Consider the following 26,831-nt stretch of genomic DNA (forward strand, 5'->3'; position numbering starts at 1 on the left):
GGTGACAGCGGCGGCAGCGCGGCGCTGCCCGCCGGCCGCCCGCGCGCCCGGGGCATGATCCGCGGCGCCTGGATGTCCCCCCGCGGGGGCGCCGCCGGCGGGGCCGTGTGCTGCGCGCCGCGCCGCAGCGACAAGCCGGTGGCCGACCCCGAGCGGGCGCAGAAATGGCGCCTGTCGCTCGCCTCGCTCCTCTTCTTCACCGTGCTCCTCTCCGACCATCTGTGGCTCTGCGCCGGGGCCAAGCTGCGCGCGCGGGAGCGGCCGCGGGGCCGCGGGCCGCGGGCGCTGCTGGCGGCCGAGCCGGCGGGCGGCAGCTGCGAGGCCCTGCTGGGCAACCTGAGCCGCGGCCCCGGCGGGCCCTGCCCCGCCGCCCGCGGGGACCTGGACTCGGCGTGCGCCCGGCTGCTCGCCCCGCAGCGCCCGCGGGCCCCCGGCGCGCCCCTGCGCTCGCCCCCCGCCGCCGCCGCCGCCGCCGCCGCGCCCTTCTTCGCCTCGCCCTCCTCCAAGAGGACCTTCCTGCAGGCTTACTTCAGGAACTTCAACCTCTCCTTTTGTGATACTTACACGATCTGGGACCTGCTGCGGGAGATGGCCGGCCCGGACGGCCTGGACTGCAGCCTGGACAACCTGATGGTGGACCTGGTGGTGGCGGCGGCCGGGGCGCTGGGCGGGGAGGCCTGTAGCAGCTGTGTCCAGGCGTACCAGCGGCTGGACCAACACGCTCAGGAAAAATACGAGGAGTTCGACCTCTTGCTGGAGAAGTACTTGCAATCGGAAGAGTACTCGGTCAGATCCTGCCTGACAGACTGCAAGGTAGGACGGGGCATCCCGGGGTCCCCAGGGCAGCCTGGGTGAGCTGAGCTGAGCCACAGGGGGCTCGGTTGTGTGGGGGTACCACAGCCCTCCTGCCTGCAGGCTGGGGTCTCCCTCTGCCCCCCAAGCCCCTCCCGGCAGCGGTGGTCCAGTGCCCTCAGTCTGGAGCCTTCACGGAGACTGGGACGGGGTGGTGGGAGCAAGAAGGCAAAGCAGGGCTTGGCCTGAATGAGCACTCACACATCACACCTGTCCACGCACAGGCAGCTCCTGGCACCTCACTCCCAACACCCCACTCTCGACACTGCGCTCCTGACACTCCACTCCCAACATCCCAATCCTGGCACCCCGCTCCCTGCCAGCCTCACCCACAGCCCTTTACGTGTGCACAGGTGTGCACACATTGCCCGGGCTGGGGCAGGCATGGTGCCTCTCACTGCTGCCTCAGGCCTGCTGCTGCTCCTGGGACAGCCCAGGGCTCTGCCTGGCTGTCTTTAGATAAGTGGTGACCTGAGATGAACTGTGGTGCTGGGGCCCTTTCCCCTTATACAGCAATTGTTTTCCAGCTTTTCTACCCCTTCTCCCCAGGGAACCGGCCTGGGGATGCTGGGATGTGCCTCCCCCCCTTGGTGTTCCCCCTTTGGGATTCCCCCCAGTGTCACTGACCATCCCCAGCCCTGGGGCACTCTCCATATTCCAAAAGTGGATAGGTTGGTTGCCTCCCCCAGCACCAGTGGGACCGAGCTCCGCACGGTGCCACCTCTCCCAAATGGAGTCATGGTTGGGTCTCCATAGGAGCCCCCAGTGTGGTTTTGCTGCATGCTCCCATCCTTTTCTGGGAGCCCCGATTCCACCAATCCCCACCTGCTCTGAGTTGCCTGACTCACCTGTGTGCATTCCCTTTGGGAAGCAGAATGGTCTCGATAGTTAAACCTGCTTCCCTTTCTCGGAGCCACGTCTTAGGGTGTGTGACAGCATTGTCCCCACAGGGACAGTGGCAGAGCTTCCCCCCAGTGACAGGACGGAGCTTGGCCACTGCTCTTCTGGGACAGGAGTTGTGAGGTGGCAGCATGGGCAGCGCTTGGTGTGACGTTCATGCCTTGGGAAAGGGTGGGAGCAGCACCAGGACACAGCGCTGGCGACACCGAGGTGTGTCTTTCACCAAGGGCACGGCGGTGAGATCCCGGCCGCCGCTCCAGGGTCGCTTTTGCGAGGAGCTGGGTTTGGACAGGAGCGAGAGCTGCCGCTCTGGGCCCGTGCCAGGCCAGGTAATTGCAATCTGCTTGCCCAAGTTCTCCCTGCGGTTTCCGAGGGATGTAGTACTCAGCCTGCTCCGAGTCGTTTGGTCCCGCTGCTCTGCTTCCACGGGGAGTTCAGCGCTGTCCGTCGTGCTGCTCCTGCTCCCGGGGGCCCAGCAGGAGCAGTGTCTCCCTGTGCTGTGTCTGGTAGAGCAGAGGCACCCCAGCTTCAGGCTTAGCTTCCATCTCTGCTGAGTACTGCAAGAGACCCAGAGAGAGAAGCGAACAGAGATCAGAAAATAATCACTACCTTTGGGTCTTGGGCATGGAGATGTTCCTATGGACTCCAAAGTAGGTAGAAACAAATCCGTGCTCAGATGAGTCTTCATTAAGTGTCCCTGGTCTTAACATCCTTGATGGGAAAGCGGGAAACAAGCTTGGGAGATACAGAACTGGAGGCAGTGGCAGGACTTGTACCTCCAAACTGGCTCCATGTTGCGTTGGTACATCCCGAGAGCGTCTGAGAGCACCAGCTTTGCATTCCACAGGCGGCACTTGGGAAGCAACAGGAGGCATGAGCAGCAGGGCCAACCTGTGCATGCTCACCTGAGCCACCGGTGGGGAAATTTCCATGAGGGTGCCCGAGTCTGCAGGCTCCAACTGGAACCCTTGGAGCTCCTGTGTGTTTGTCTCTTGTGCAAATCAGGCTTCTTAATTTAAGGCCGTTCACTGCGTATTTAGGTGCCTTATTCCAGCCTTTCACACCCACGAGTCTCAACCTTTCCCTCTCGGTGGCTGTTCTCCATCTGTGAAACGAGGCTAATGCCAAACTCATCCAGCCTTATGCTGATGAGCGAGTTTTGGCCTGATTTCCAGTCCTCTGGACTTCAGCAGGGGCTGCAGTTACTCGTTGCCTTGGAAAAAATGTGGCTGGCGGGATTTTTGAAGCAGCCTGAGTTTGTAATTCCCATCCAGATGCTGGATAATACCCACTCCTGAGGGATGGCAGAGATACAGCTTGATGGTGACATCTGAGAGCAAATGACAGCAAAATAGGAGATGGTGGAGGAAAACAGAGTGGCAGGGGCAGCTCGGCCAGTGGGAGAGGCTCCTGCAGAGCCCTCCCAGCGGGACTCTGGCTGCAGGAGCCCTGGAGCTGGGGAAACAGGATTTAAAGGATATTTCTGGGGCGTAGGACTGTGGGAGAAGGGCTGTGTACAGGGAGTTAGTGCTGCTTCCCATTTGCATCCTTCCCATCCCATAACAGCAACTGGAAAATTGAAAGTAGGGAAGCACAGCAGCTCCAGGTCACCTGCACACAGCTTCCCTCTGCAGAGCCACATATCCCTCTGGAATTTTGTTCCAAAGAAGTGTGGCTCAATAAACAGCACACAGGGAGCTCTGTGGCAGCCGAACCATTCCAAGGATTTTGGCTCTTTATTCCATCTCATTTAAAACAACAGCAACCACAAAAGCCCCACTGGAGCTGCCAGTTCCGTCCCGTGGCAGCAGGTCTGACCCCAAGTTACAAACTTGGAATTGGGTGAGTCTTGCGGGTTGGTTTCAGGAGATACATCATTCCCTGCTAATAAATCATCCCAAGGGCTGTGCCCAGGTTTGGTGTGGGAAAGACAGGTGCTGCTGGGAGGGGAAACGGCATCCTGAACATCCGAATCCTGGATCCATCTGTGCCCAGAGCTTGGGGAAGGCTGGGTCAGAATCTCCCTGGGAGATAGAAATCCTGTGAAATGGTGGGGTCTGTGTGTAATTCAACTGCTGAGATTACTCATTGCTGTAATGCTCTCCCAGGCCTTTTTATTTTCTGCTTGGAGATCATTCCCGGGCAGATCCCACTTTCTGCAAACGTTGTTATTCCTGTGCAGCACCGTCAACTTCCAAATCACACTCTGGAAATGTTTTACTTGTTACTCCTACAACTAACACCAGAAATCCCAGTGGCTGAGAGACAGTGAACTGTGAAGGAACATTTCTGGGGTTTATTGTTTGTTTGCATTTCCCATTTGGTGGGATTTTGGGGAGTCTGGCTCTCCTGGGGACATTGCGGGCAGGGCTCTGGCACCCTGCGGACAGGATGGAGAGGGGGAGGCGGGTCCCTGAGGTCCATCCATCTTCTCAAATACATTTCACCTCTTGCAGTGAAGATGTGAGTGCCAGCTGCTGGGTCATGGTGCTAGTTAGGGGTGATGGGGATAAAAGGTGGAAAATAGTTGTGTTTTCTGATTATAAGAGGGATAAGTCACTGAGTCGAGCAGCTGCCGGCCGCCTCCATCTCCTCTTCCTGCCTGACTTGTACCCTTTGTCCCTGCAGGACATGATGAGCTTCATGCACTGAGTGGGGACACGGTGGAGCATCCCCAAAAGGGCTTGAGGAGGTGATGGCCTGGGGATGTGGATGTTGGAGACGGATGTGCCTTGGGAAATGTGGGGCAGCAGCAGCACACGAGCTGTTGGTTCGGGCTTTGCAGGACTTCGTGCAGGGAGAAATCCCTGTCCCTGCAAAGCAATGCCCTGTGGGATGGTTAAGGCTGGTTTATGCCTTTTTTTCCACGTTTCCAAGGAGGGAAAGAGCGGTGTTGCTCCAGCTCGGCTCCCAGATGAGAGCTTTGCTCCTGCAGAGGCAGAGCTGTGCATTCTGGCTCCTGCCCCAGCAGCCGCCACGGACAGCGCTCCCAAAGTGCCCCCTCCCTCCGGTCCGGGGGCAAATCAAGATCTACGGGACAAAGCCTGCTGAATTAAGGACTCATTAGGCTGCAAGAAACAAAGCTGTGGAGAGAGAAGGGCTGACAGGCAGGAGCTGCAGGCCGAGGCTGGCAGCAGAGCTGGGCATGCCGGGCTGGACAGGACCTGTAGCATCTCAGATTTTATTAGATTACCAGGTTTCTCCGTGCGTGGGCCCCTGGCTGTTGGATCCCGCTGTGCCCCGGGCAGACCTGCTTCTGCACCTCTGGTTTCCCTGGCACCTCCTGGGGAGCCTGGCAGAGCAGGATTTCACTCCCAAGGATTTGCTGGTGTTTCCCTGTGGTGGGCGGGCGGATGGTGTGGTGAGAGATGGGGGCTGGTTCCTGCTGTGGCATAGTGCCTGGCACAGCCCACACCGAGCAAGGAGCAAATCCACGATGCCCAGGTTCAGCACCCTCCAGGGTCCCGTTTTCTGGCTCTTGTCTAGCCAGGAATAGCATCAGCAATCAGCGTCTCTGTGGAGCATCCCTCCCTCCGGAGCATCCTCTGGAAACACAAGCCTGCTGGGACGGGAGCTTTGGGAGTACCATGTCTTGGGGTTATCCCAGAGCCAGGAACGCCTCTTGGGGGAACCAAAGCAGCATTTTACCTTCACAAAAGCAGCTCAGGTTGGGCTGGGCTTATCCAAAATGCTGCTCAACCTGGTGCACTCTGGCTCTGAGCCTGGATGGCTCCTTGCACGGAGGGAAGGTCCCTTGAGACCCACAGTAAAAGTGGTTTAACCAAAATCTTGTACTTTTTTGGGGGGTTACATTAATATTGAGGCTTCCAGAGAATCCACTGATGGGTGACTGCAAAGCTGCACCTTGGACCCGGTCTCCTCTGCAGCATTTGCTGCTCCAGGAGCAGCAGCACCCAGGAGGGGAGAGGCTGTTCGCACACACCTCTCAGCTCCAGAGCTGCACCTGCAGGTTCTCCCCCAGAACAAGCCTGGCCATTGAGGTGGAGCTTTACTGGCATTTCATGAGGTGAAAAAAGGTTCCCGAGTAAATTCCAAAGTAATTCCAGCAGATCAGCGCAGTCATTTGGCAGCTTGAGCAAGTGCAGCACAGGCACGGGCTTAGCTGAGTGTGTGGCTCTACATTACCCACCCATTCCATGGGAGCAAAGGGAGTCGTTTTCAGCGCTGAACAAAGGTGGGATTAAACCGTATAAAGAATTTGGGCCTGTGGGGTTCAGGGTGCAAGTGCTGTGGCTGCAGCCTCTGGCACGGCCCGGTTCTGGTGCCTTGTGTCAGGTGTCTCCTCAGTGCTGGAAAACAAAGATCAAAGCTTGGAAAATAGAAGAACCAAAAACTGAATGGATGGAAGGAGTTTGCTCTGTAGTAAAGAAAGTGTTGGAGTGTCAGAAACGCTCCAGCAGTGCCTGGGATGTGTGGCAGTGCTGCCAACTGGGTGGGAAGGAGATGCTGAGCCAGCACTTGGACAGTTCTGGGTTTTGTTTGGGGTTGAGACATCTCAAGGACCGGACCCACACAAGTTCTGTGGGATGAACCAGTTTGGTGTGGAGGTCAGAGTGTGAATGGGCGGATTTATTGCTGATTTGGGTGGTGTTTGGCTCCCTGCTTTGCAGTTGTTGTCTGTCAGTCCATGTTGTCTGTCGGTCCTCATCCCTTCACGTTTGTGGTGCTTCAGGGAAAACCCAGAATTTTCCCAAGGCAGCAGCAGGTCTCTGTGCAGCAACAGGCAGGTTGGCAAATGGTGCAGGGATGAGCGTGAGGGAGGGTGAGATCCATCTCCGTCAAACTGTCACTGAGTAGCGACAAGTGATGGTGGTGCCTGTTCCTGCTCCCGTGTGCTCCCGGCTGTGCTGCTGCTGCCCGTGCCAGATGGAAACCTGTGTTCTCCTGGGAGCACGGTGGGCATGGGGGCTTCACCAGCGAGGTGGAACGAGCTCCTTGGAGGAGGCTCAGCAGCTGGCAATGCCTTTTGGAAAGTATCCAGCTGGTCCTGCTGGGTGTGGGCAGGCTCTGGGAGTCGGAACTCAGCAGTGTCCATGACGGCATCGACAAAATGTGTGACCCAGGAAAATAACACAACTCCCTGGTCCCCCTTGCTGAGCACATCTGTTGCCACACTGCTTTTCGTCCCAGGTAATGATATGTGCTGTCCCCACCCACAGAGGGATGTGCTGGTGCTGACTGCCAGCCGTCCCCACAGCCCGGCACTGCCAGGAGAGAGGAGGCAGAAACCCCCCACAGAGGGCACTGAGAGGGGGAAGAGGGTGCGCTGAACCCATGACATCACTGGGCCTGCCCTCACAAAGGGCTTCACCTGGTCCCTCCCTGGGGACAGGATTCTTTTTCATTGGGAAAGGAGCCTTTCGTGCCCAGCAAGGATTGATCACACATGGCCTGGCCTGACCCTGGTACTGCTGGGCAGTCCCAAGGACCACACACAGAGGAGTCTCATCAAAACATGCCACAGCCCCAGGCCTGCCTCCCCAGATGCCCCACAGGGCTTTTCCTCTGCTGCCTGGTTCCAGAGCTGCCTGCCAGGGTGGGAGGCAGCAGGGGCAGGAGGTACCTGGCTGCCGGGGGCTATTCCTGCTGTCACCAGGATGCCATTAGGATGCGACTCATGCCTGGCTTCACGCAGGAGCTTGGCTCCGCTGTCGTTTGAAGGGCAATGACTCAGGGACAGCAAATCTGTGAATGAGGCACAGAGGCTGCCTGGGCAAGAAGTAGCCATCTGTCCACGCTGCCTCCAGCCCCGGCTCCTGCGGGCAGAGCCGGCAGCTGCCTGTGCCCGGGAAGGCTCGGCTGGTTCGGCCTCACTCCTCTTCCCCACTCCGCTTTTGCTCCTAGCATCTCCTCAGGGATTCTCCCATCCGTGCTCCTGAAGTGTCCCAGGGAGAAGCAATGCTGGCAGCATGGGCTCCCCCAGATGCTGCTGATGTGGCCACTGTGTTGAAAAAGCAGCATGAAACGGTCTCACCTGGCAAGGTTTTGGCTTTCCAGAGCCTTGCCTGTATCAGCATCCTGGTGCTTCTGGTCCTGGCTGGAAAAGGAAATGCCACCTGCCCTGCTCATTGCCTCGGGAGTAAAAGATACACGTGTTTGACATCTTATCCCTTCACAGCAGTTCTGCAGTGCTGCTGGTGAGTGGAGGCTGTGGAGGGGCAGGAGGGCGAAGGCAGAGCTGGAGAAGGGGGACTGGAAGTGGCTGGGATGGGGGCTGTCCTGGTGAGGACTGTGCCAGAGCCTGTGTTGCCCAGAACGGGGAACGTGGTGCACCCTGTGCCCACAGGCACTGCGTTGTACCAATCCCACTGCTGGTGGTCATGGAGGGAGAGGAGACAAGCGCAGATTGTCTCGTAATTTTCTGAACAGACTCAGTTTGAGAAGGGTTGACTAGTGTGGAGAGAGAAAGAGCTCTGGTTTTGTGTTTAATGTAATAGGAGTGCCAAGTTCAACCCCCTCCAGACTGGGTCTCTCCCTGACCTGCTCCTGGCGTTCAGTGTCATTTTCCATGGAGCTGGATGTGGGGGGAGGCAACGCTGGCTGTCGAGGCAGCATCCGCAGGAGTCTCTGTGTGTGGGGGTTTTCTTGCCGTGGTGTGTTACTTGTTTGCCAGCATTCCTTGCTCTCCTGTTCAAATGAGACGTCAGGGAGCACCGGCAGCTGCCAGGATGGCGGACTGGCTCAGAGCATGGGGCAGCTCTCCAGACACTCCTTGCTCATGGGAATGCAGGGAAAGCACTTCCAGTCTGCGAAGGACAATGAAGCTTCCCACTGTGCTTTGGAATTCATGTCTCTCTGTGTTAGTTCTTCCAAAGATTCTGACCCCTCTGCTCACCTCTGTGCCCTGTGACTCGTTACTTCTCTCCTGCACCCGTTTGCCATGTGGGTGACAGTGCCAGGCAGGCATTCCCAAGGCTCTGTGTGCCAGCTGTCTCCAAGGGTCTGGCAGGCAGCAGTGGCTGGGAGATCCCCAGGGTCAGCTCCCAAGGCTTGCCCATATCCTGGCTCCAGGCCTGGGAGTGGGAGGCAGAATGGGCAGGGCTGGCACAGGGGACCGAGCCTGGAGAGGAGAGGAAGAGGAGCAGAGAGCCCCAGCCTGTCCTGGGCTTGCTCTAGGGGAGAGCAGCAGGAATGGGGTTTCCCTGCAGGAGCACATCCCTTGGGGCTTGCTGCCTGAGGAGTGATGCCAGCCAGCAGCATCTGCCTGTTGCTCACCACTGAGACTGAGGGTTATCCTGGGGTTTTCCTCCCCTGGAAGGGACTGGGAGATTCCTGCAAGTGATGTTCAGCCAGGGATAGAAAACAGAGGTTCAGCTCTCAGGTCTGACAGGAACCATGTCCAGTTCTGTGTCTCCATCAGTAGGAGCTGCCAGGAGTGGTGATAAGCATCTAGAAATCATCTTTTCCTGCATTTAAGGGACCTCTGGGCACAAGTTTAGGTGACTGCAAGGACCTGTTACACTTAGCAGCCCCAGCACTGATGTGAGAAACTGTGTGACACTCTCTGACTGTGGGAATTGCCCAGGAGCTCAGATGCTTCTGTTTCCCTGCTGTTGGCTGCATGAGGGAGCTGGGACAGGCCAGATCCTGCTGCTCACCCCTTCCGTGGGGTGCACAATATGGCATGAGGGTCCACGTTCCTCCTGCTGCCTGTCCCATTCCCACTCGTGCCAAGTGGTTCCATGTGGGATGCCTCACTCGAGTGAGAACAAGTGGCTCCTGGCAGAGCGCAGGATCGGGCCCTTCCATGTGCATGGGTGTGAGGCAGCTCTGCCATGAGACCCCTGGCTGGGCTGGGCACTCTCACCCTTCTCAAAATGATGTTCCAGCCTCAGCACTTCCTTGGAAGGTGGATGAGCAGAGAAACTTCTTGCTCGCCCCCATCAGCTGGTGGGTAATTTATGGCTCGTGGCACTGAAGTGTCTCGCCTTTATTTTTTTATATCCTATCTAATGTAACAGGATGTTCTCATTATCTGCATAAATGTTTAATCCACTTTTGAATCCTGCTAAGCTCCTGGCTGCAGCAGTATCTAATGGGAGTGAATTCCTCAAGCCAGGCTAATGGATTGCAGGGACCTCACTTTCCCTCTGTCCCGGCTCAGTCCTCTTCAACTTCATTGGGGTCTTTACTTACTTTTTAGTTAGTTGGGCTGATAGGTTGGGCTGCTAACTAACCCACTGGTTACCTGCAGCCTCACCAGGACCTGGCAGGTGAGGGATGGGTACAAGATGGAGCTGATGGAGCGAGTCCAGAGGAGGCCACAGAGATGCTTCAGGGCTGGAGCCCCTCTGCTCTGGAGCCAGGCTGGGAGAGCTGGGAGTGTTCACCTGGAGAAGGGAAGGCTCCAGAGAGACCTGGGAGCCCCTTCCAGTGCCTAAAGGGGCTCCAGGAGAGCTGGAGAGGGACTTGGGACAAGGGTCTGGAGGGACAAGACAAGGGAGAATATCTTCCCACTGCCACAGGGCAGGGTTAGATGGGATATTGGAAAGAAATTCTTTACTAAGAGGGTGGTGAGGCCCTGGAACTGGAGGCTTGACCTCCTGACAACCCTGGGACACCTCCGCCTTTGGGCCATGGCCATGCAGTGTCACAGGGGAGACAGAAGGACACCTCCTCCAGATGCCAAGGAGAACTGCTCACTCCCTGGCCACTGGCTGTTTGTCTCAGTCTCCTGGTGTCCATCTCCTTCCCACACAAAGCTTCACACTCCCATCTGGCCTCCCCTTCCCAGCGAGCTGCTCTTCTCTAAAGCCCAGCCAAGACCCTTCTTGAAAGGGGAGCACAAAGCAGCAGCCTGGAGTTACTGCTGCCCCTCACTTGGCGTGGGAATGCTGATCCCTCCGGCCTCGCTGTGCTCCCAGGCTGCTGTGAATTAGGTGGATCTCGGGGCAGGGACTGTCTGCTGCTGGGGGCTGCCAGCAGTGCCCACAGGCAGCCCACCATGGCTGGGCCACAGTGTCCCAGACACCACCAGGGAAATCCCACGGCAAGGAGAGGGGACACACAGACCTAGAGTGTGGGAAGGGGGGGAATGAACTGCCATCAGGAATGCCGAGATGAGAGCTGGGGTCTGTGTGCAGCTGTGAGCACAGCACTGCCACCCCATCCTCCTCCTCCTTGGACAAAGGATGTGTCTGTCCTAAATTGGAGTTTAATGATGAAACAGAAATATGTAATGGGAATTGTAATGTTTTCTAGCAGTGATATGGTACCAAATGCCTCCTGCAGCAGGCTGGGATCTATGGGAGCAGTCAGGCAGGACTGGGGGCTGCACCACAGGGATAATCTGCATCCACATCCCATTGGCTGCAGAGCCACCATGGCCAGGCTGCACTGGGCTGGGAGGGAAGGGACTGCAGGCACTGCTGGGCAAGGAAATGGGGTGACCTGGGACAGCACGGAGACAGGTACTGGCTGTGGAAAGCAGGAGGGTCTGGCAGTGGTCACTGCCTTCCCATTCATCCAACTGGGCATTAATTAGTGGGATTAATCAATAGACACAGGCACAGCCGTGCTGGGATGCCACGTATCCTGTGCCCTCAGCACAGGCCCGGCTGCAGAGGGCCATCCCGTGAATCCCACTGTTCCAGGGAATGCTTCCTGCTCTGGTACAACCACAGTTACAGGTTATTCCTCCTGGGTTTGTTCCAAGGGAAGCATGGCATCTGCTGGGATGAGACCAGGCTTTTCCCTGGCCTCTGCAGTCCTCGGTGCTGTGAGCATATGAGCGAAGCAGTGGGGCTGTAGCTGTGGTGTCTGTCCCCTGGGAGCATTCCCAGGGCTGGGAGCTGGCACTGCCACCCCTGCCTGGGGCTGCCCCAGCCCAGCGCCTGTGGGTGCTGATGGTGTGCGTCTGGTCACAGAGACAGGTTGAGATGCTGGTTCTTCCATCCTTTCCCACTCCAGTTCTTCCCAAGGTGTGTGTCGAGCTCCCTGACATTGTGACATGTGTGATAGAAGGGTTACCTGGGCATTGAGTGTGTCAGGTGTGGGGGTGTCACACTTTAAAGCCGTTCTCTCTTAGTTTGGAACAATGAGCACTTGGGGTGTTGTGTGTCTCAAACTGGGTTTGACCAGCTTGGAGGGAGGAATTTTGGGCTTTTCCCTCTAAAGGAAGGAGCATTTGGACAGTGTCCTTAATCCAAGAACAGGCATTTAAAGCTAAAATGGTAAAAATTATCGGGTGCTTCGAGAAGTCACTGAGGTGGTGAGTGGGTACCTCTGACGAGTTGCTTCCAGGTAATTTGGGAGTGACTTCATCAGTGAGGTCACAGGACATGGGTCTGGTCCTGGAATGTGGGTGGGAAGCACTGGCTTGGGAGTTCAGAGGGGATCCCACTGCCCAGGACTCTCCCTGAGGACGAGCCTGGTCAGTGCTGGACCCGGCACATGCCCCCTGTGCCCGTTGTGCCCCGGCACGGTGCGCGACAGGTGGGAACCCACTGGTGCCACGGGATGGCTGGGAGAGAATTTCGGGGAAAACCAACCCTGGAGAGGGGTGGGCTGCAGGGTAGCGGAGAGCCCAGCATGGGCACATGCCAGCTGGCTCTGGTGGGCAAGCAGGATGCCAGTCCAACAACTCCATGTGTAGTTTCCAGCAGTGTTTGAGGAATACCCATGCTGCCAAGCGACCGGTGTTCCCAGCAGCGCCGTTCCCAGCACCCCACGGCCCGTGTGCATCCAGCGCCATTCCCAGCCAGCCCCCCTCCCTGTCCCAGCCGTTCCTGCTGGCAGTGTCGTGGCCGTGCCCTCACCACCACCCCTCCGTGCCCCCCGGTGCCGGGTACAATGGGCAGAGGCACCCGGCCCGCGCCTCCCCTGGGTGGGAAACGGAGGAACTGCGGCTCCAGCGCTGTCAGCACCAGGCCAAAGTCAACTTTATATTAAAAAAAATAAGTCCAAACAATACAAACCCCGTAATCGCGCACAGTTGTTGGCTTTTGGGGTTGGGGTTGGGGTTTTTCTCCCCCCTCTCCCAAACCAGAGCATGTGACTGTGACAAGGCAGGGATAACACGGCTCCAGGACTATCAAAGAAGTTACCAAAAATCCAGCTGTTCCAGAGATGATGATGATGGAACAGCCCATAGCAAGGAGAATTTTTTAAAAAATGAAGAAAAAAAAGCTGTTTTAAAGCTCCACATTGTTCGTGCCCAATTTGCAGGCAGCAGTAATTGAATACAGTGGTAATTGGACATTGAAGCTTGTGTTTGTGACTCCTCCTGGCCAGCCCTGGACCTCAGCATTCCCTTAATCCTCTGCCATCCAAAGGAGCTCTTCTTTCCCCCCCCAGCCTGTCCTGCTTCCCGCGCTGCATCCTGATGTGCCAGAGCTTGGAGAGCTGCCCGAGCGGCTCATTAGCAGGACTCATTTCCCTGTGTCCAAGATTAATGAGGCACAGCCACTCCAGATGCTCATCTCAGGCCAGGATGGAAATGTGAGTCCTGGGAACTGCTTTGGGAAGGGAGGGGGCTGCTCCCAGCTGGTGGTCTGGCGGGGACAGGCAAGGATTTCTCCTCTCATCCCACCTGGAAGCTGGGAATGAGTGAACGAGATCTGAGCATGTCCTCAAAGAGGAAAAGGAAGGAGAGTCATGATGGAAGAGCCCAGCTTCCAGAGTGATCCAAAGCCTCTGGCCCAAGCACTCTCCTAGGTCTCCTTCCAGGGTTATTTTGTAGGTGACAGCTCCCTACTTCCCTCTCTGTCCTCCTCCCACTCCAGTCTGCAAATCACCCTTCCAGAGAAGTGGAATTTGGGCTGGGAATGCTGCCCTAGCCCCTGCCTGTAATTAAGGAGAAGAGTTTGTTACCACTGGGCCATCAGCAGGATTTTCCTTGGGGAAACTTCCCAAGCATTGATTCCTGCTCATATGGGACAACAACAGTTTGCTGTGTTAATTACAGCTGGTGTTCCCAGGGAGCATCCAAACTATCCCAAGCACTGCATCCTCTGCAAAGGTGTTGCATCCTGAGGATGCTGCTCCATCCCTGCTCCTTTGTTGTCCCAAAATTTAGCTGGGATGGTTCAACAGACAGTACCAGTTTTTGCAACATATTGGCAGCAACTAGACTGGCCCTGAAGTGGCCAAATTACTTTAAAAATTTGTATATTATTTTGTGCAGACATAATAAGGACACAGAAAGACTCTGGAAAAGCTGTTTGGTGGGGAATGCTATCCAGGAGGCAGAGGGAAGAGTGCAGGCAGGAAGGAGCTCCATTTGGCACGGAATTCCCTGTGAAAGGGCCATTCCTCTGACTGCTGCTTCCAGATCCTGCTGGAAGTGCAAGCAGACAAGTAGCTTAATTAGCTATTGGAAATCCAGTTCATGTTGTATCTTTTTAATGTCTTTTATGATGGGGTATTTCATCCCACCTGCAAAATTCTGATGCAGACAAATAGCCTGTCCTCTTCCTCCTCCTCCTCTTCCTCCCTTATAAATTGGGTGTCTGAAGTTGGCTCCTTTCTTGGGCAGCAAAACTCCATGTGCTTTCTCAGAGCCATCCAGCCAGTCCTCTGAGCTAAAAATGCAGGAAGAGGGCACCAAAATGGAGCTATTTGGAGTTCAGGTTACTTACATTTACTTGGCCAGGCTGGAGATCTGCCAAAAGCAAAACCAGAAAGAATGGAAGGAACACCAACCCTGAAGAATCCATAGAGGGCAAGGATGGAAAACAGGGAGCTTTCCTTGTTGATCTAAGCAGGGAATAAATTTCCTCCTGTCCTAAATTCTCACATGTCCTTTATAATAAGGTAAAGCAGGATGTGTGGGGTAAGCTCAGAGATACCAGAAGCTTGAGCATCCCAGGGAATTTGCTTCTGGCTGGTGACAGGATCTCTGCGGATGCATGATGGGAGGATGGCCGGGGTCTCCTGGAGATCTGCCCACATCAGCGTGATCCCAGTGGAGTGGGGCAGGCTGTTGGACCAGCAGGTCTTTGCTGTCTCTATTTGTGAGCAGTTTCCATCCTGCAGAGCTGTGGGAATTCCTGCTGCAACATCCAGAGGATCCGCAGCCCAGCCTGGCAAAGGCTGACTGGGACCAGGGCTCCGGTGCTTCCCTCTGGGGAGGCGGGTGCCCTGGAAAGGAAAGGGGAAAGGGAAGTAGTTTCTGGATGAGCACACCTCCTCTGCCCTCTCCGGTGGTATCACCAGCTCCTTGCACTCCGTGTTTCCATTAAATTCCTGGGAATATCCTTTTCTGTGACCTCAACCCTCTGCCAGACTTCCCTGATGGGAATCAACACAAAAATTTTGTATGGAAAACGTGCAGATCCATGCAGAGTCTGCTTGTGCAAGCTGTGTTTCCTCAGGAGAGCGGGATGAGCCTGAGCTCCATCCTGCCAAGCTCTGGGAATCTCTGATTCCAGCTGCCCTTTCCACCTGTGGGTCACTGAGCCCAAATCTGGAGCTGGGACAGCCCCAGTGACACCCACAGTCTCTGCTAGAGAATCCAGTGTAGCATCCCTCCTTACCAGGCTGCACGTGTCCCCAGGTGGGAGCTGTGGATGTGACTGGGATCTGGGAAGCAGCGTGGGAGAGAGTTGGAGCTGGGAGGGAGACGGGCAGGAAATGCCATGAGTAAATCAGCCGAGCTCGCCTGAGTCATGACTAACAGGGAGCGTGATACGTCTGCAAATATTAGAAATGTGTAAACAGAGAGGAGGGAGAGGGATGGTGTCTGGAATGATTGAAGGGAGTGAACTTTTGGATGGAAAAATGTAGGTCAAGTATGAAGGAAAACTTGTAGGCAGCGAGATAAGTGCTGTAAAACAACCTCCTTGGGAAACACGAGGAAGTCCCATTGATGGAGATGTTTATCCTAAGCCAGACAAGGCCTGGAAAACAGGCTAAGCTGGAGGGATGGACTTGGGGTGTCTGTCCCAGATGGGGCTGGGCGTAGGGATGCAGATCCAGAGCTTGAAATATTCCCTCCCACTTGTGTCCTCACGCTCTGGTTCCTTCTCTGGAGCCGTTCCACTGTGTCCCAGTAATTAACATCCAATGGGACAGGGAGAAGAAGCAGGACCACAGCTGTGTTGCCACATCCCAGAGGAAAACCCTGGCTGTGGGGATTGGGACTGCTCTGAAATGCTCACTCCGCGGATCATGTCCTGGTTCCCATTAAACTTTCTGTGATGAAAGTTTCACCAAAACTAACACGTTTCCGTGAAAACTCTGGTTTTCATGATTTGGCATTTTCCAGGGGAAAAAAGAAACTAAAATAACTTGCCAAGAATTTCCCAACCGGCTTTAATCCTGAGACACCACCATGATCCAAACAAGTGATGATAAGGATCTATGGAAAACATGGGGAAACAAATAACTGATGGTTTCAAAGCCTCCAGAAAATGAAAATGCCACTGAAAAGAGGAGCACGGGGTTTCTCCAAGCACGCCGAGGAGGGAAGCTCATTCCCTTTGAATCACGGGGAGTCCTTTCCAGCTGGTTTCAAAGGAAGTTGGATGTGGTCATGGAATGACCCTAGTGCTGTCACTGGTGCCCAGATGAGTTCTTAGATGAGCTGGAAGCACCACGGAGGGGGTGCCCTTCCCAGGGGTGCCGTGGCTTTCTTGCAGCCTGAGGAATGATGCTCACCTGGAGAAACAGGAGCTCTCCCTCCCTCCCTGCTGCAGCCAGCAGAGACAAACAGCTTCCACCTGTGCCTGATGCTGGGGAGATAAGAGGGATGCAGGCAAAGCCATCTGAGCTGTGCCCGGTCAGCTGGGAGGGTCACAAGCACACACAGGGTGGAAGGGAAGAGGGAAACCAGGGACCAGACAGGCTGGAGAGGCGGGGGACGTGGCACAGCCTTGCAGTCACAGGTGAACCCCCAGGTTGCTCTTCCATATGGAAATATTGCCAGGCACAACCCGAAGCATCAGGAAGGTGAGGGGAGCACACGGGGACACCTGTACCGCTGTTTGGTACATTCCAGAGTCAGAACATCCCTGTAGAATGAGTGGGTTCCAAAAGAAATGGCACAGCAGGAAGTTCCACATATCTGGGAACTGAGAATCTCCCCCATGGCCAGGTGGGGAAGGTGAGGAAAATGTTATTGGGTGGCAGAGAGAGAGGCAGCAGGTCTTGAGGTGCAGCGGCTGCGTGTGCTGCATCCCAGCAGTGCCAGCTGCTTCTGGCCAGCAGCCTTTCCAGCAGGAAATTTCCAGGAAAGACCAGCCCATGGTCTGTTTTGCTGTCCCATGTCCCACATCCAGAGCTGATGGGGACCAAAGCACTTTAGAGGAAGGGAGAACCTCCCCCTGCCCAGGGGAGTAGCAGGGTGTCTCAGGGAGGAGGAAGGTGCTCTGGGACAGGCGATAAGCAGTGTTGGAACCTTTGTATGATGGATTGAGGTCTTGGGTCACTGGTGTTGGCAGAGTCTGTCCCAGTGCCTGTCTGCAGGGGACGTTACTCCATGTGGTAATTAGCTTTATTCCTATGGTGGATTTAGCCAGAGAGATGAGTTCCACCTTCCTGATAGTTGAGTGAGTTGTTTTAATCAATCAGTGTTCAATAAGTGACCCCGATGGCCTGGCAGACATTTCTCACGGGGGTGGGAGTTCTGCCTTCCCCTTTCACCCCGTGTCTCTGCGAGGCTTCGGCAACCCCAGCTCGGGGAGGTGACAGTCCCTCTTGGTGGCTTCCCCTAGGCTGTCTACAAGGCCTGGCTGTGCTCCGAGTACTTCAACGTGACCCAACAACAGTGCCGACAGCGGATCCCATGCAAGCAATACTGCCTGGAGGTGCAGACCAGGTGCCCCTTTGTGTTACCGGACAATGACGAGCTGATCTATGGAGGTTTGCCTGGCTTCATCTGTACGGGTAAGGAGGTCTGGGAGCGGGGCACAGGGCGGGTCACAAGCCACATGCTGGGTTTGGGAGGCTTGGGGCAGAGTGGAAGGAAGTGCAGTGTGGAAACACGTGGCCTGATGCTGAAACAGGGCCATCCTGGGGGTGCAGCGGGAGGGGTTAGTGGGGATACAGCGACATCTTAACATGGGAAGTGAAAGTCCTTCCTCTGATTGAAAGCTAAAGCATGTAAGGGGCTGGAGGTGATGGATTAAAGCAGGGCTGGGACATTGAACCACTATGAACAGGATTTGGGGAGCCCTGAGCACTCCTTGCTCATCTGTGCAGGCTCACAGTTGCTGGGGGCCAGTCCTGGGGGGTCTCTGGGTGTCCTGGTTCTCAGGTTCTGCCCACCCCGCAGCACCTGGCTCACTCCCTCCACAGCCCCATCCTCAGTCTCCCACTGACCCCCTCCTCCTCCCCCTCTTCCTCCCTGCAGGGCTGCTGGAGAACCAGCTGCCCGATGAGGAGGCCAAGTGCTGCGAGGTGCAATGGGACTCCTGCGACCACCCCCCAGACAGCAACGACAACACATCCCCCAAATCCACGGCGTCAGAGTCACTCCATTTCCACCGCCACGACCCCCACGTCCATCACCAGCAGCAGAACCACTACCATCTCTACCACCACCACCAGTACCACCAGTACCACCAGCCCCGCTCCCCGTCCTTGCTGCCGGTCTCCGCAGGGTCTCGCCTCGGCAGCAGCAGGATCAGACTGTGCGTGCTGGTCCTGATGCTTCTCCACACCATGGTGTCCTTCTCGAGCGTGCACGGCGGCGGCGCGGCCGGGGGGCTTGGCCTGGAGGCCCTGCCCGCCCTGGAGGAGAGCGTGGCACCGGACGAGTGACACGGAGGGCAGGGCCGACCTCCACTGAGAACGCCAGATCTTTTTCCACTAAGGGGGGCACATGCTATTCCTCCAATGGGAGGCACGGGATTGGGGGTGACGCACACACACCCCCCAAGAGCTGCTCGCGCGGGGCATCCCCGTGATGAAGAGTCTCTAACGCGCACAGGGCTGCGGGACCCGGCGCTGAGAAGGGTTCGGTCAGTGGCAGCAGGGCAGGGACGGCATGAGGGTGGGGGGATGGAGGGCAGGGGGTCCCTTGGGAAGGAGGGTCCCCGTGGGACTGCTGAGTGTCTCCTGGCTGCTGCCGCGAGTGCCTTGGGCGCCCGCGCCTTCCCCGCCCGCGCCGTGCCAGGGTTTGGTGGGTGGCCCAGCCCTTGTTCCTTTTCTCCTCGGTCTGTGAATCCCAAGGGAGCAGGAGGAGGGGCAGCACCTCCTGGCACAGCCTTGCCCCCCCACTCCTGTCCCAGGGAAAACCCACCAACTCAAGGCAGAACCACCCTCGTGGGGCGCAGCATCCTCGGTGTGGCATTGCCCTCGCTGAGGGGATTTGGGGCAGCAGTGGGATGCTGTGACACTTCACTGTGGTACCACTCGGGGTTGGTCTCATTGCATCCCAGCCTGCTCCTCCAGCCTTGCCTTTCCTGCTCCTCTGTGCAAGGAGGTAGAGAGGGAGGAGGCCCAGAGCAGGAGGGATATCCCCAGCATTCCACATCCCACTTTGCCAAGTGTCCTGATGATTTGGTGTAACCTTTTTTGTTGTCCTTTTTGGCTGGTTTCTGTGAGGAGTTAGGGAGATGTGACTCCAGCAGTGCAGGCTAAGGGAGGGAGTAACAGTTGGATGCAGGGCATCCCAAAGGCATCCTTCCATGCTTCCCAGCTACAAATCATCGACTGGATGGCAGGAGGACTGGGCAAAAGGGCTGGAAAAACCTGGTTTGTAGAGAGAGTCTCCCACACAAAAAAAGAGACACTAACAAAGCCCAGCTGGGGAGGAGAGTTTTTGTGAATACTTCCTATCCATGGATACCCCCAGATCAGGAAATTTCTGGGAACCCAGCTGGGACAGCTGGACTCAGCTGGTCAAGGTGCTGGCTGGTGCGGTCTCATTCAACTCACTTGGGGTGTTTTTAACCTGAGCTCAGTGTATCCAGGGACTCAGCCCCAAACAGACATCAGATCCCTAGGATCTGATCCCCAGATCATTTCCTAGGAAATTCCCAACTCTCCACCCACCCACCAGAGCTGTTCCCAGTGTGCACGCTGTGAGGTGGTGCCTGGGGAATGGCACTGCCCCTCTGGGCTGGGCACCAGGGACCAGGGTTTGTCCTGGGGTGGGCAGGGAAGAAGGAGGGGGCATTTTAGCATGAGGTCATGGTTTGGATGTGGACCTGCTTTTTGCTCCAAGAAGAGGTGGGATGCTCCCTCTCTTTCCAGGCTGGCTCTTGATGGGGAACCTACAGCCCTGGGTGGATCACTGCAGCCCGGCTGGGAGGCAGGAGGGGAGCAGGAGGAATGTCCTGCTGCATCTCAAATCAATCCCAAATATCTGCAAGGGTCTGAGAAGTCCCAGTGTTGAGGACTGTAGGAATTCTGTGGTTTTTGGTCCATTGAGTTGAAGCAAAACCAAGCAGAGCCCCATGAGCAAAGCTACTTCCTGCCCGGCTGGAAGAAGGAAGTACCGGGCATCTCGTGGGAAGGACAGGTTTCCTGATGTTTCCAGCCCATTTCCAGACCAAAGAGGCTCTGAGAAGCAGCTGAATGTTTGATTCCTGCTTTGACTTGAATCTCAGAGCTTTGGGGTGATGTTTACATGCTACCAGTTGCCTGTTAACCAAAGTCCTGCAGAGACAAGGCCTGTGATCCCGCTATCCCGTAGTTCTGGGGGTGGGAAAGGTGACGCTTATGGAGAATGTAGAGTGTTTCCTGAACAGATTCCTTTGCTGTTGCTATCCAGAAAAGGTAGGATGATTCTCACTTTACTGCTCCTCATGGCATCCTTATATTTTCAGCCTAGTTTACACCGATCTGAGAACTTGGACATGGAGCAGTTCCACGAAGAGGGATCCGAGCCCTCGGATTGCCGTGAGCAGTGTCCTGTGGAGCTGCTCTGTTGAGGAGCAAAAGCTCCCAGGCAGGCCAGGGGAGGGAGCACAGCCCCATCCCTGCCTCCAGACAGCCACATCCTGGAGGAAATTAGATTTCTCATGTCCTGCCAAGAGTTAAGCTGATTCCAGGCGCCTCTCTCGGAGATAGGCTCCGTCCAATCTCGGAGCGACTCGTGTGGAGAGAGAACAGCCCCGTGTGGTGTGTCAGAGTGGCCCTGAGTCACTGGCCCTGCTCGCTGTGTGCTGGGACACTGAGCAGCGCCAGGAGCGCGGGGTGGCCCCGGCTCGGTCCCTGCACCACGTCCAGATCCCAGATCTGGCCCAGGGACTATCCGGAGGGATGTGTGTCCTTCTCCCTGCCCCTTCTCCCCTGTGCCCTGCTGGCAATGGAGCGTCCGGCTGGGCTTGGGGGCTTCTAGGGGCACCGAGGTTTGGTGATGGGGATTTGGGTTTCCCAGAGAAGCTGTGGCTGCCCCATCCCTGGAAGTGTTCAGGTTGGAGCAACCTGAGATAGTGGAAGGTGTCCCTGCCTATGGCAGGGAGTGGAACAAGATGAGCTTTAAGGTCCTTTCCAACCAAACCATTCTATGATTACATGATTTCCACAGGGCTGCAGGAGTGAGGTCCAGTATCCCAAGTTATCATCAGGGGGCTGGCAGGGTTTTGCTGGGATAACCTGGGAGCTGTGAGAAATGTCTTCCCCTTCCCTAATGTGAGCTGAAGGCTTCACCTCGGGAGGCCGGGAGCACGCACTGCATCCCAGTGAGTCGGAGAGCGGAGCCAGTTCTGCACTGGGGTGCTTGTGATGGTTACTGGGGGGATGTTCAGCCCCATCTGCCGGGTGAGGGACTCTGCAGGGCAGAGTGGGAGAAAAATATGTAGGAGACCCACATATTTTCCAGGCAGTGGCTCCCAGGAGGTGTTCCCACAGGGATGAGGTACGGTGGGTGGGCAGCGGGAGCGCGCGGGATGCAGAGCCCGGGCTAGAGTGGGAGAAAAATATGTAGGAGACCCACATATTTTCCAGGCAGTGGCTCCCAGGAGGTGTTCCCACAGGGATGAGGTACGGTGGGTGGGCAGCGGGAGCGCGCGGGATGCAGAGCCCGGGCTGGGGCTTTACCTTGTGCGACTGGGAGGAAAGTGCTGAGTCTTCACAGAGTGAGGCTTTGGAAGGAGATCTTTTATTTAGTGAGTCTGGGCTGCTGTCAATAAGTTCTGTGGTTTTAGGGCACCATATGCTGTATTCAACACTTTGCCAATCTCCTTAAACGGATCCAGACGAGGCTGTTCCCGGAGCAGGCCGGAGCAGCTGGAAGCGCTGTATGGAGCCCGTCGGATAAAAATCCTCCCTTTGCTCTGACATTACAGCCTTCCTAATCCTCCATCCCTGATCGCTCTGTCTTTGCTCCACAAGAGAACGGCCCAGAGAGCAGACGGTGACTTTGTCTCACTTCATCCCACCGGCATTACGTTTATTGCAATAGGAGAGGATAAAAAGGGAATGTGCCTGGATAAGGAGGGAATGTGCCTGGCTAAGCAGGGAATGGGGTTCTTTGCCCTGTGCATGCAGGTACACTTCACCCCAAGCCTGATGTCTGCCAGACCAGGAGCCATTGCAGAGCCACATTCCCACAGCCACCTTGGAAAGCCCCAGGTCTGAATGCATTTATCCCACCAGGAGTTTTACACCAAGGGGCTTTCTTCTTTTCATCCAATGATCCTATCTCTTCTCCCTTAAGAAGGTGCCCCACATTGGGATTAAGATGTAACACTCAACCTTTCTTTCAGTGGATAAACTTCTCCTGCTGGGAGAAAACTCCCAGGGGGAAGCAGTGATTCCTCCCTGGTGAAGGGGTTTCTCATCCCTGGGGAGCTGAGGGATGATGATGTCCCTGCAGGATCCAGGTGTGGGCAGGGCTGCAGGAGCAAAAGGAGCCAGGTCCTGCCCGGCCACATCATTATTCCCGGGTTTTGCACTTTCATGTCGCTGCCAATTGTACAAATTAATTAAAAATAACTGAAGAAAAATCCCAAAGAAAGGCCCCGATTCCTCTGGGAAAGATTAATCATTGGTTGAGCCTTTTTCTTATGAAAATACAGATCCATGGTAGCCCCAGGCAAAAGATTCCCAGGGAGAGCCCTCACCATTCGTGCTCTGAGTGAGGGAAATTGCTTTGAAAGCATCTGACGACTAAAGCAGAACATGTTGAGTAACTTGGCAACACTCAGAAAACATCTTGAAATGGTTTTTGTTCAACACATTTTGCTTTGCTTCAATAGGAGATGTCAGGGCAGTTCACTCACTGCCACTCAGGATTGCGGGTGATGCCGGGAGACACTCCTGCCTTTGGGAAGGGAAAATCCCTGATATCTGCTGCTCCTTGGGGCAGGATCTGCTGGAGCGATGCCATGGAGCTTCCCCTGCTCAGCTCTGCAGGTCCCTCCTGTTCTTCTGGTGGCACCAAGTGTGGAGGTTTGGTGATGGATATTTGGGTTTCCCAGAGAAGCTGTGGCTGCCCCATCCTTGGAAGTGCTCAAGGCCAGGTTGGACAGGGCTTGGAGCAGCCTGGGGTAGTGGAAGCTGCCCCTGCCCATGGCAGGGGTTGGAACTGTATGGTCTTGAAGGTCCCTTCCAACCCAAACTTTTCTGTGATTCCATGATTTCCACAGAGCCGTGTGGTGAGGTCCAATAGCCCAAGTTACCTTCAGCTTCTGATTCATCCTAATCCCATACCCTGGAAAGGAATGTCTGTGGGGATTGGGAGAGACAAAGTCGGGACAGAAACATTCTTGGATTCTGCCAGAATGTGATGGGACAGAGAATTTTGTGTATCAGCTTTGTGTGCTGCCCTGGGGCTTCCCATCCCTGGGGGTTAAATCTCTCTTAAATTATTCTGGAAAAGTTGGGAAGGGCCATGTCTGGTGCTCAGGTTGGATGTTAATGGTCTGCTTCAGGCCATCAAAGCTCATGGGCATCCCAGCTGGAAGTACCAACATCACACAACCCCAAACTCACCCCTTTTCCCCCCAAAAGGAGCCTACTTAGAGCTCCCAGATCAGAGCAGCTCAGGGGTTGCACAGCTCCAACCACAAGTCCATTCTAAGGAATTGAGGGGTTTTGGCAGCAATTTTTGGGTATTCTTGGTCCAGGTGGCTCTTTAGGTGATCTTCCAGCCTGCACTGGGAGGGAGGAAGGGAGCAGAGGGAATGCTGTGGTGGAAGATAAACCATCTTTAATTAAGGATCATTAAAAAAAATTAACTTGTAATAGTTGTTGGGGTTTCATCAAAGCTCTCAGCCCCTCTCACAGGCCTGGGCAGGAGACGGATGAGTTCTTGAGCCCCGTCCCTCCATCTTTCCTTGCACTGCATCTCCAGGACTTGTGTTCCAGACAAGGCTAGGAGCAGTTTCCAGCCTCGTTAGCATTTTAGGATGATCCTTTTTCAGCCCAGAAAGTCAACAGCTTTGCTTGTTATAAACTGAAACTCAACAAAAAGACCCAAGAATTAAGTTTGGCTTATGAAATTTGGGTTTGGTTTTGCCATTTTTTTTTAATGTATTTGGGAACTGGACGTGCCTGAGTTGCAAAACAAAAAGACATTTTGAGCCAGACAGTGATTTTTTTATTTTGAAACTTGTCAAAACAAGCCAGATTGATCATTATGACCGATTTTTTTTCTTTTTTTGCAAATTGAGAAATGCATCCAGAACAGGCCTTTCCCACAAAACCTTTCATTTTCCAAAAAGAAAACGAAGGAAAAAAATCAATCACACTTTTTCTGCTCACACAGTTGGAACAGGCGGCAGCGGATTGGGAGAGAATAGCAATTTGTAAGGAATTCCAACCAGCTCTCCCTAAAATAGCATCCAGCCAGTTTCTCCAGGGCAGGAGGCTCAGTGGCTCCATGGTGGGAACAGGCTGGAGCAAGGCCTGGCTGACCAGGGCAGCTCCAGGCTGGGATAACACCTTGGGAATGCAGGGACACCTCCCCTGTGGGAATCAGAGGTGCTTCTGCCTGGGAGGAATTCCTGGGAATCCCCAGCCATCCCTCTGATGGATGTTTAATTTGGTTTTCTGTTCCAAACCAAACTGAATCCAGCTTCTCCGAGCCTCCGGTGCTCGGACATCGTTACGAGATGCCTTCAAAAGGGAGACACTCCCATCTGTGCCTGGGAGTGTGAACTGGGAAGAAATTCCACGTGTGGGTCCTTGAGGAAGCAGACTCCATGGTTCAAGGAGGGATGTGTTAAGGGGGAGCATGACAAGCCCCCAAATCCCTGCCCGTGTGCCCTTCTCCCTCTGGAATGCGGGTCCGGCAGCTGGGCTGGGGCTCCCTGCCCGGGCTGGGGGTGCTGGGGGGCACAAGGGCACCTCGGGGGCACCTCGTGGGGATCTTGTGGGGACCCGACCCCGGCTGTGCCCGCGTGTGCCCAGGCTGCTCGTGACCGAACCCTTCTCAAGTGCTTGTGCCATGTCGGTGGTGACAGAGCTCAGACCGACCACAAGTTCCTTTTCCAGTGCGTGGTGGTGAAACTCAAACCAACATACTGCTGAAGTCAAAATATTCTTTCTAATCCCCCTGCCCGGTTTCTCTTTCTTTCCAGCTTTCCTCTTCCGCCTCCCGACCCTCCCTCTCTGTTCCCACCCCCCTTCTGTTTCTCTTTCTCCCCTCTGTCATAAGAAAGTGACTGTGTCCTCGAGGGGACGGTTTTCTTATGCCATTTTATACACTGTGCTTCATGTTTAGAACTTTTTTGCACTAGTTCCTATTACATTTATTTTCCAAACTGGTTTGACAAAAAACAAACAAAAAAAACCCAACAAAAACACAATCCCATGCTATAATTCAGTTGTATTAAAATATTATCCTACTACTCTCTGTGTTCAATAGTCTCTGTACCTGTAATGCTTTCAGTTCTGTTGTATTTTGGGGCCGAGGTTTTCTCTGCTCCTTGTTTAACCCAGTAAAGAAATAAAATGTTAAGAATTGATGATAAACTTCCTCATCCCTGTCTCTGGTGTTGTTTGGGCCACGAGGGTCCCACTGGGACGGGCTCCCCCAGAACCTGCCCTGAACCCCATCCGCTGTCCTACGGGTGTTGTTTTCCTGCCAAATCCAATCCCAACTGGAGGACGGCAGAGGCAGGATGGAGGGACAATAACCCTGCCTTAACTGAATTTGATTTCGTAACCTTTCTTTATATTCTTTTGTTTCTTGCCTTCACATTTCTTGCCACGGGGCTCACCTCAGAACAATAGGGGCGAAGGCTGTCACCAAGAGATTCATCAGAGAATAATGACTCAACCAGGGTATCCAAATTTTGCCCAGCTGAAGTCCACACCCACATATAATCTGGAATTAATTCATCTGGACAACAGATCTCGGCGTGGAGCAGAGCGAGGATACTGCGCTCCAAATTGAGCGCTGCTGCCAGGCTGCAAAGGCCACGGGACACAGCTCTGCAGCTACACTTAGGTTGGTCCTGCCCTGACCTGGAAATCCTGTTTGGAAAGAACACGAGGAAAGGGGATGAAATTGGATGGGAATAGAAATAACGTTTAAAAAAGCAGATTGGTGCAGGAGGCAAACTGGGGGGGAGGCACCGGCTGTGCTGGAAAACCAGCGGAGTGGGGGGTGCAGGAGGGGGGGTTTTGGGTTGAGGGGTGAATAACTGGGGAGCTGCACCCCCTCAGTGTGGGCAGCAGGGCAGGGGGGGATTCTGCCCCTGGGAACAGCAGCACAAGGGCGTGGAGCTGCTGGAGAGAGTCCAGGGGAGGCCCCAGAGATGCTCCAGGGCTGGAGCCCCTCTGCTCTGGAGCCAGGCTGGGAGAGCTGGGGGGGTTCACCTGGAGAAGGGAAGGCTCCAGGGAGAGCTGAGAGCCCCTTCCAGGGCCTAAAGGGGCTCCAGGAGAGATGGAGAGGGACTGGGGACAAGGGATGGAGGGACAGGACACAAGGAATGGCTTCCCAGTGCCAGAGGGCAGGGATAGATGGGATATTGGGAAGGAATTCTTGGCTGTGAGGGGGGTAAGGCCCTGGCACAGATTGCCCAGGGAAGATGGCAGAATGTTTAGTCCCCCAGACAGGACAACACACTGGAACCTGTCTCCAGGAGGCCACAGGTGCCCCACGTTATCCTGCTGCAGGGAATTAGACCAGCTCAGGTGATTCCCAATGCCTGCAGCCCCCATCCCTTTTTCCATAGTGATTCCTTCTGGGTGTGCCCTAAACTGCCCCAATTTGAGCA

The 26,831-nt window shown here is 55.3% G+C and overlaps 1 protein-coding gene across 2 annotated transcripts; it reads left to right on the forward strand.

The window, feature by feature from the left end:
- NALF2 (NALCN channel auxiliary factor 2) lies at positions 1-25,589 on the forward strand. Of its 2 annotated transcripts, XR_007904845.1 has the most exons (4): positions 1-813; positions 17,427-17,598; positions 18,065-21,501; positions 21,627-25,589. XR_007904845.1 is itself a non-coding variant. In XM_051789573.1 (3 exons), the coding sequence occupies exons 1-3, from the start codon at positions 55-57 to the stop codon at positions 18,472-18,474; spliced, it is 1,341 nt and encodes a 446-aa protein (XP_051645533.1). In that variant the 5' UTR covers positions 1-54; the 3' UTR covers positions 18,475-25,589. The 2 variants fall into 2 exon arrangements, 1 of the variants encoding a protein (XP_051645533.1); XM_051789573.1 differs by having other exon boundaries at positions 18,065-25,589.
- The last annotated feature ends 1,242 nt before the right edge of the window (positions 25,590-26,831 follow it).

Source organism: Manacus candei, unplaced genomic scaffold (assembly GCF_025592945.1).
Source record: "Manacus candei isolate 608988 ecotype Guabito, Panama unplaced genomic scaffold, ASM2559294v1 h1tg000003l, whole genome shotgun sequence".
NCBI classification, from domain to species: Eukaryota; Metazoa; Chordata; class Aves; order Passeriformes; family Pipridae; genus Manacus; species Manacus candei.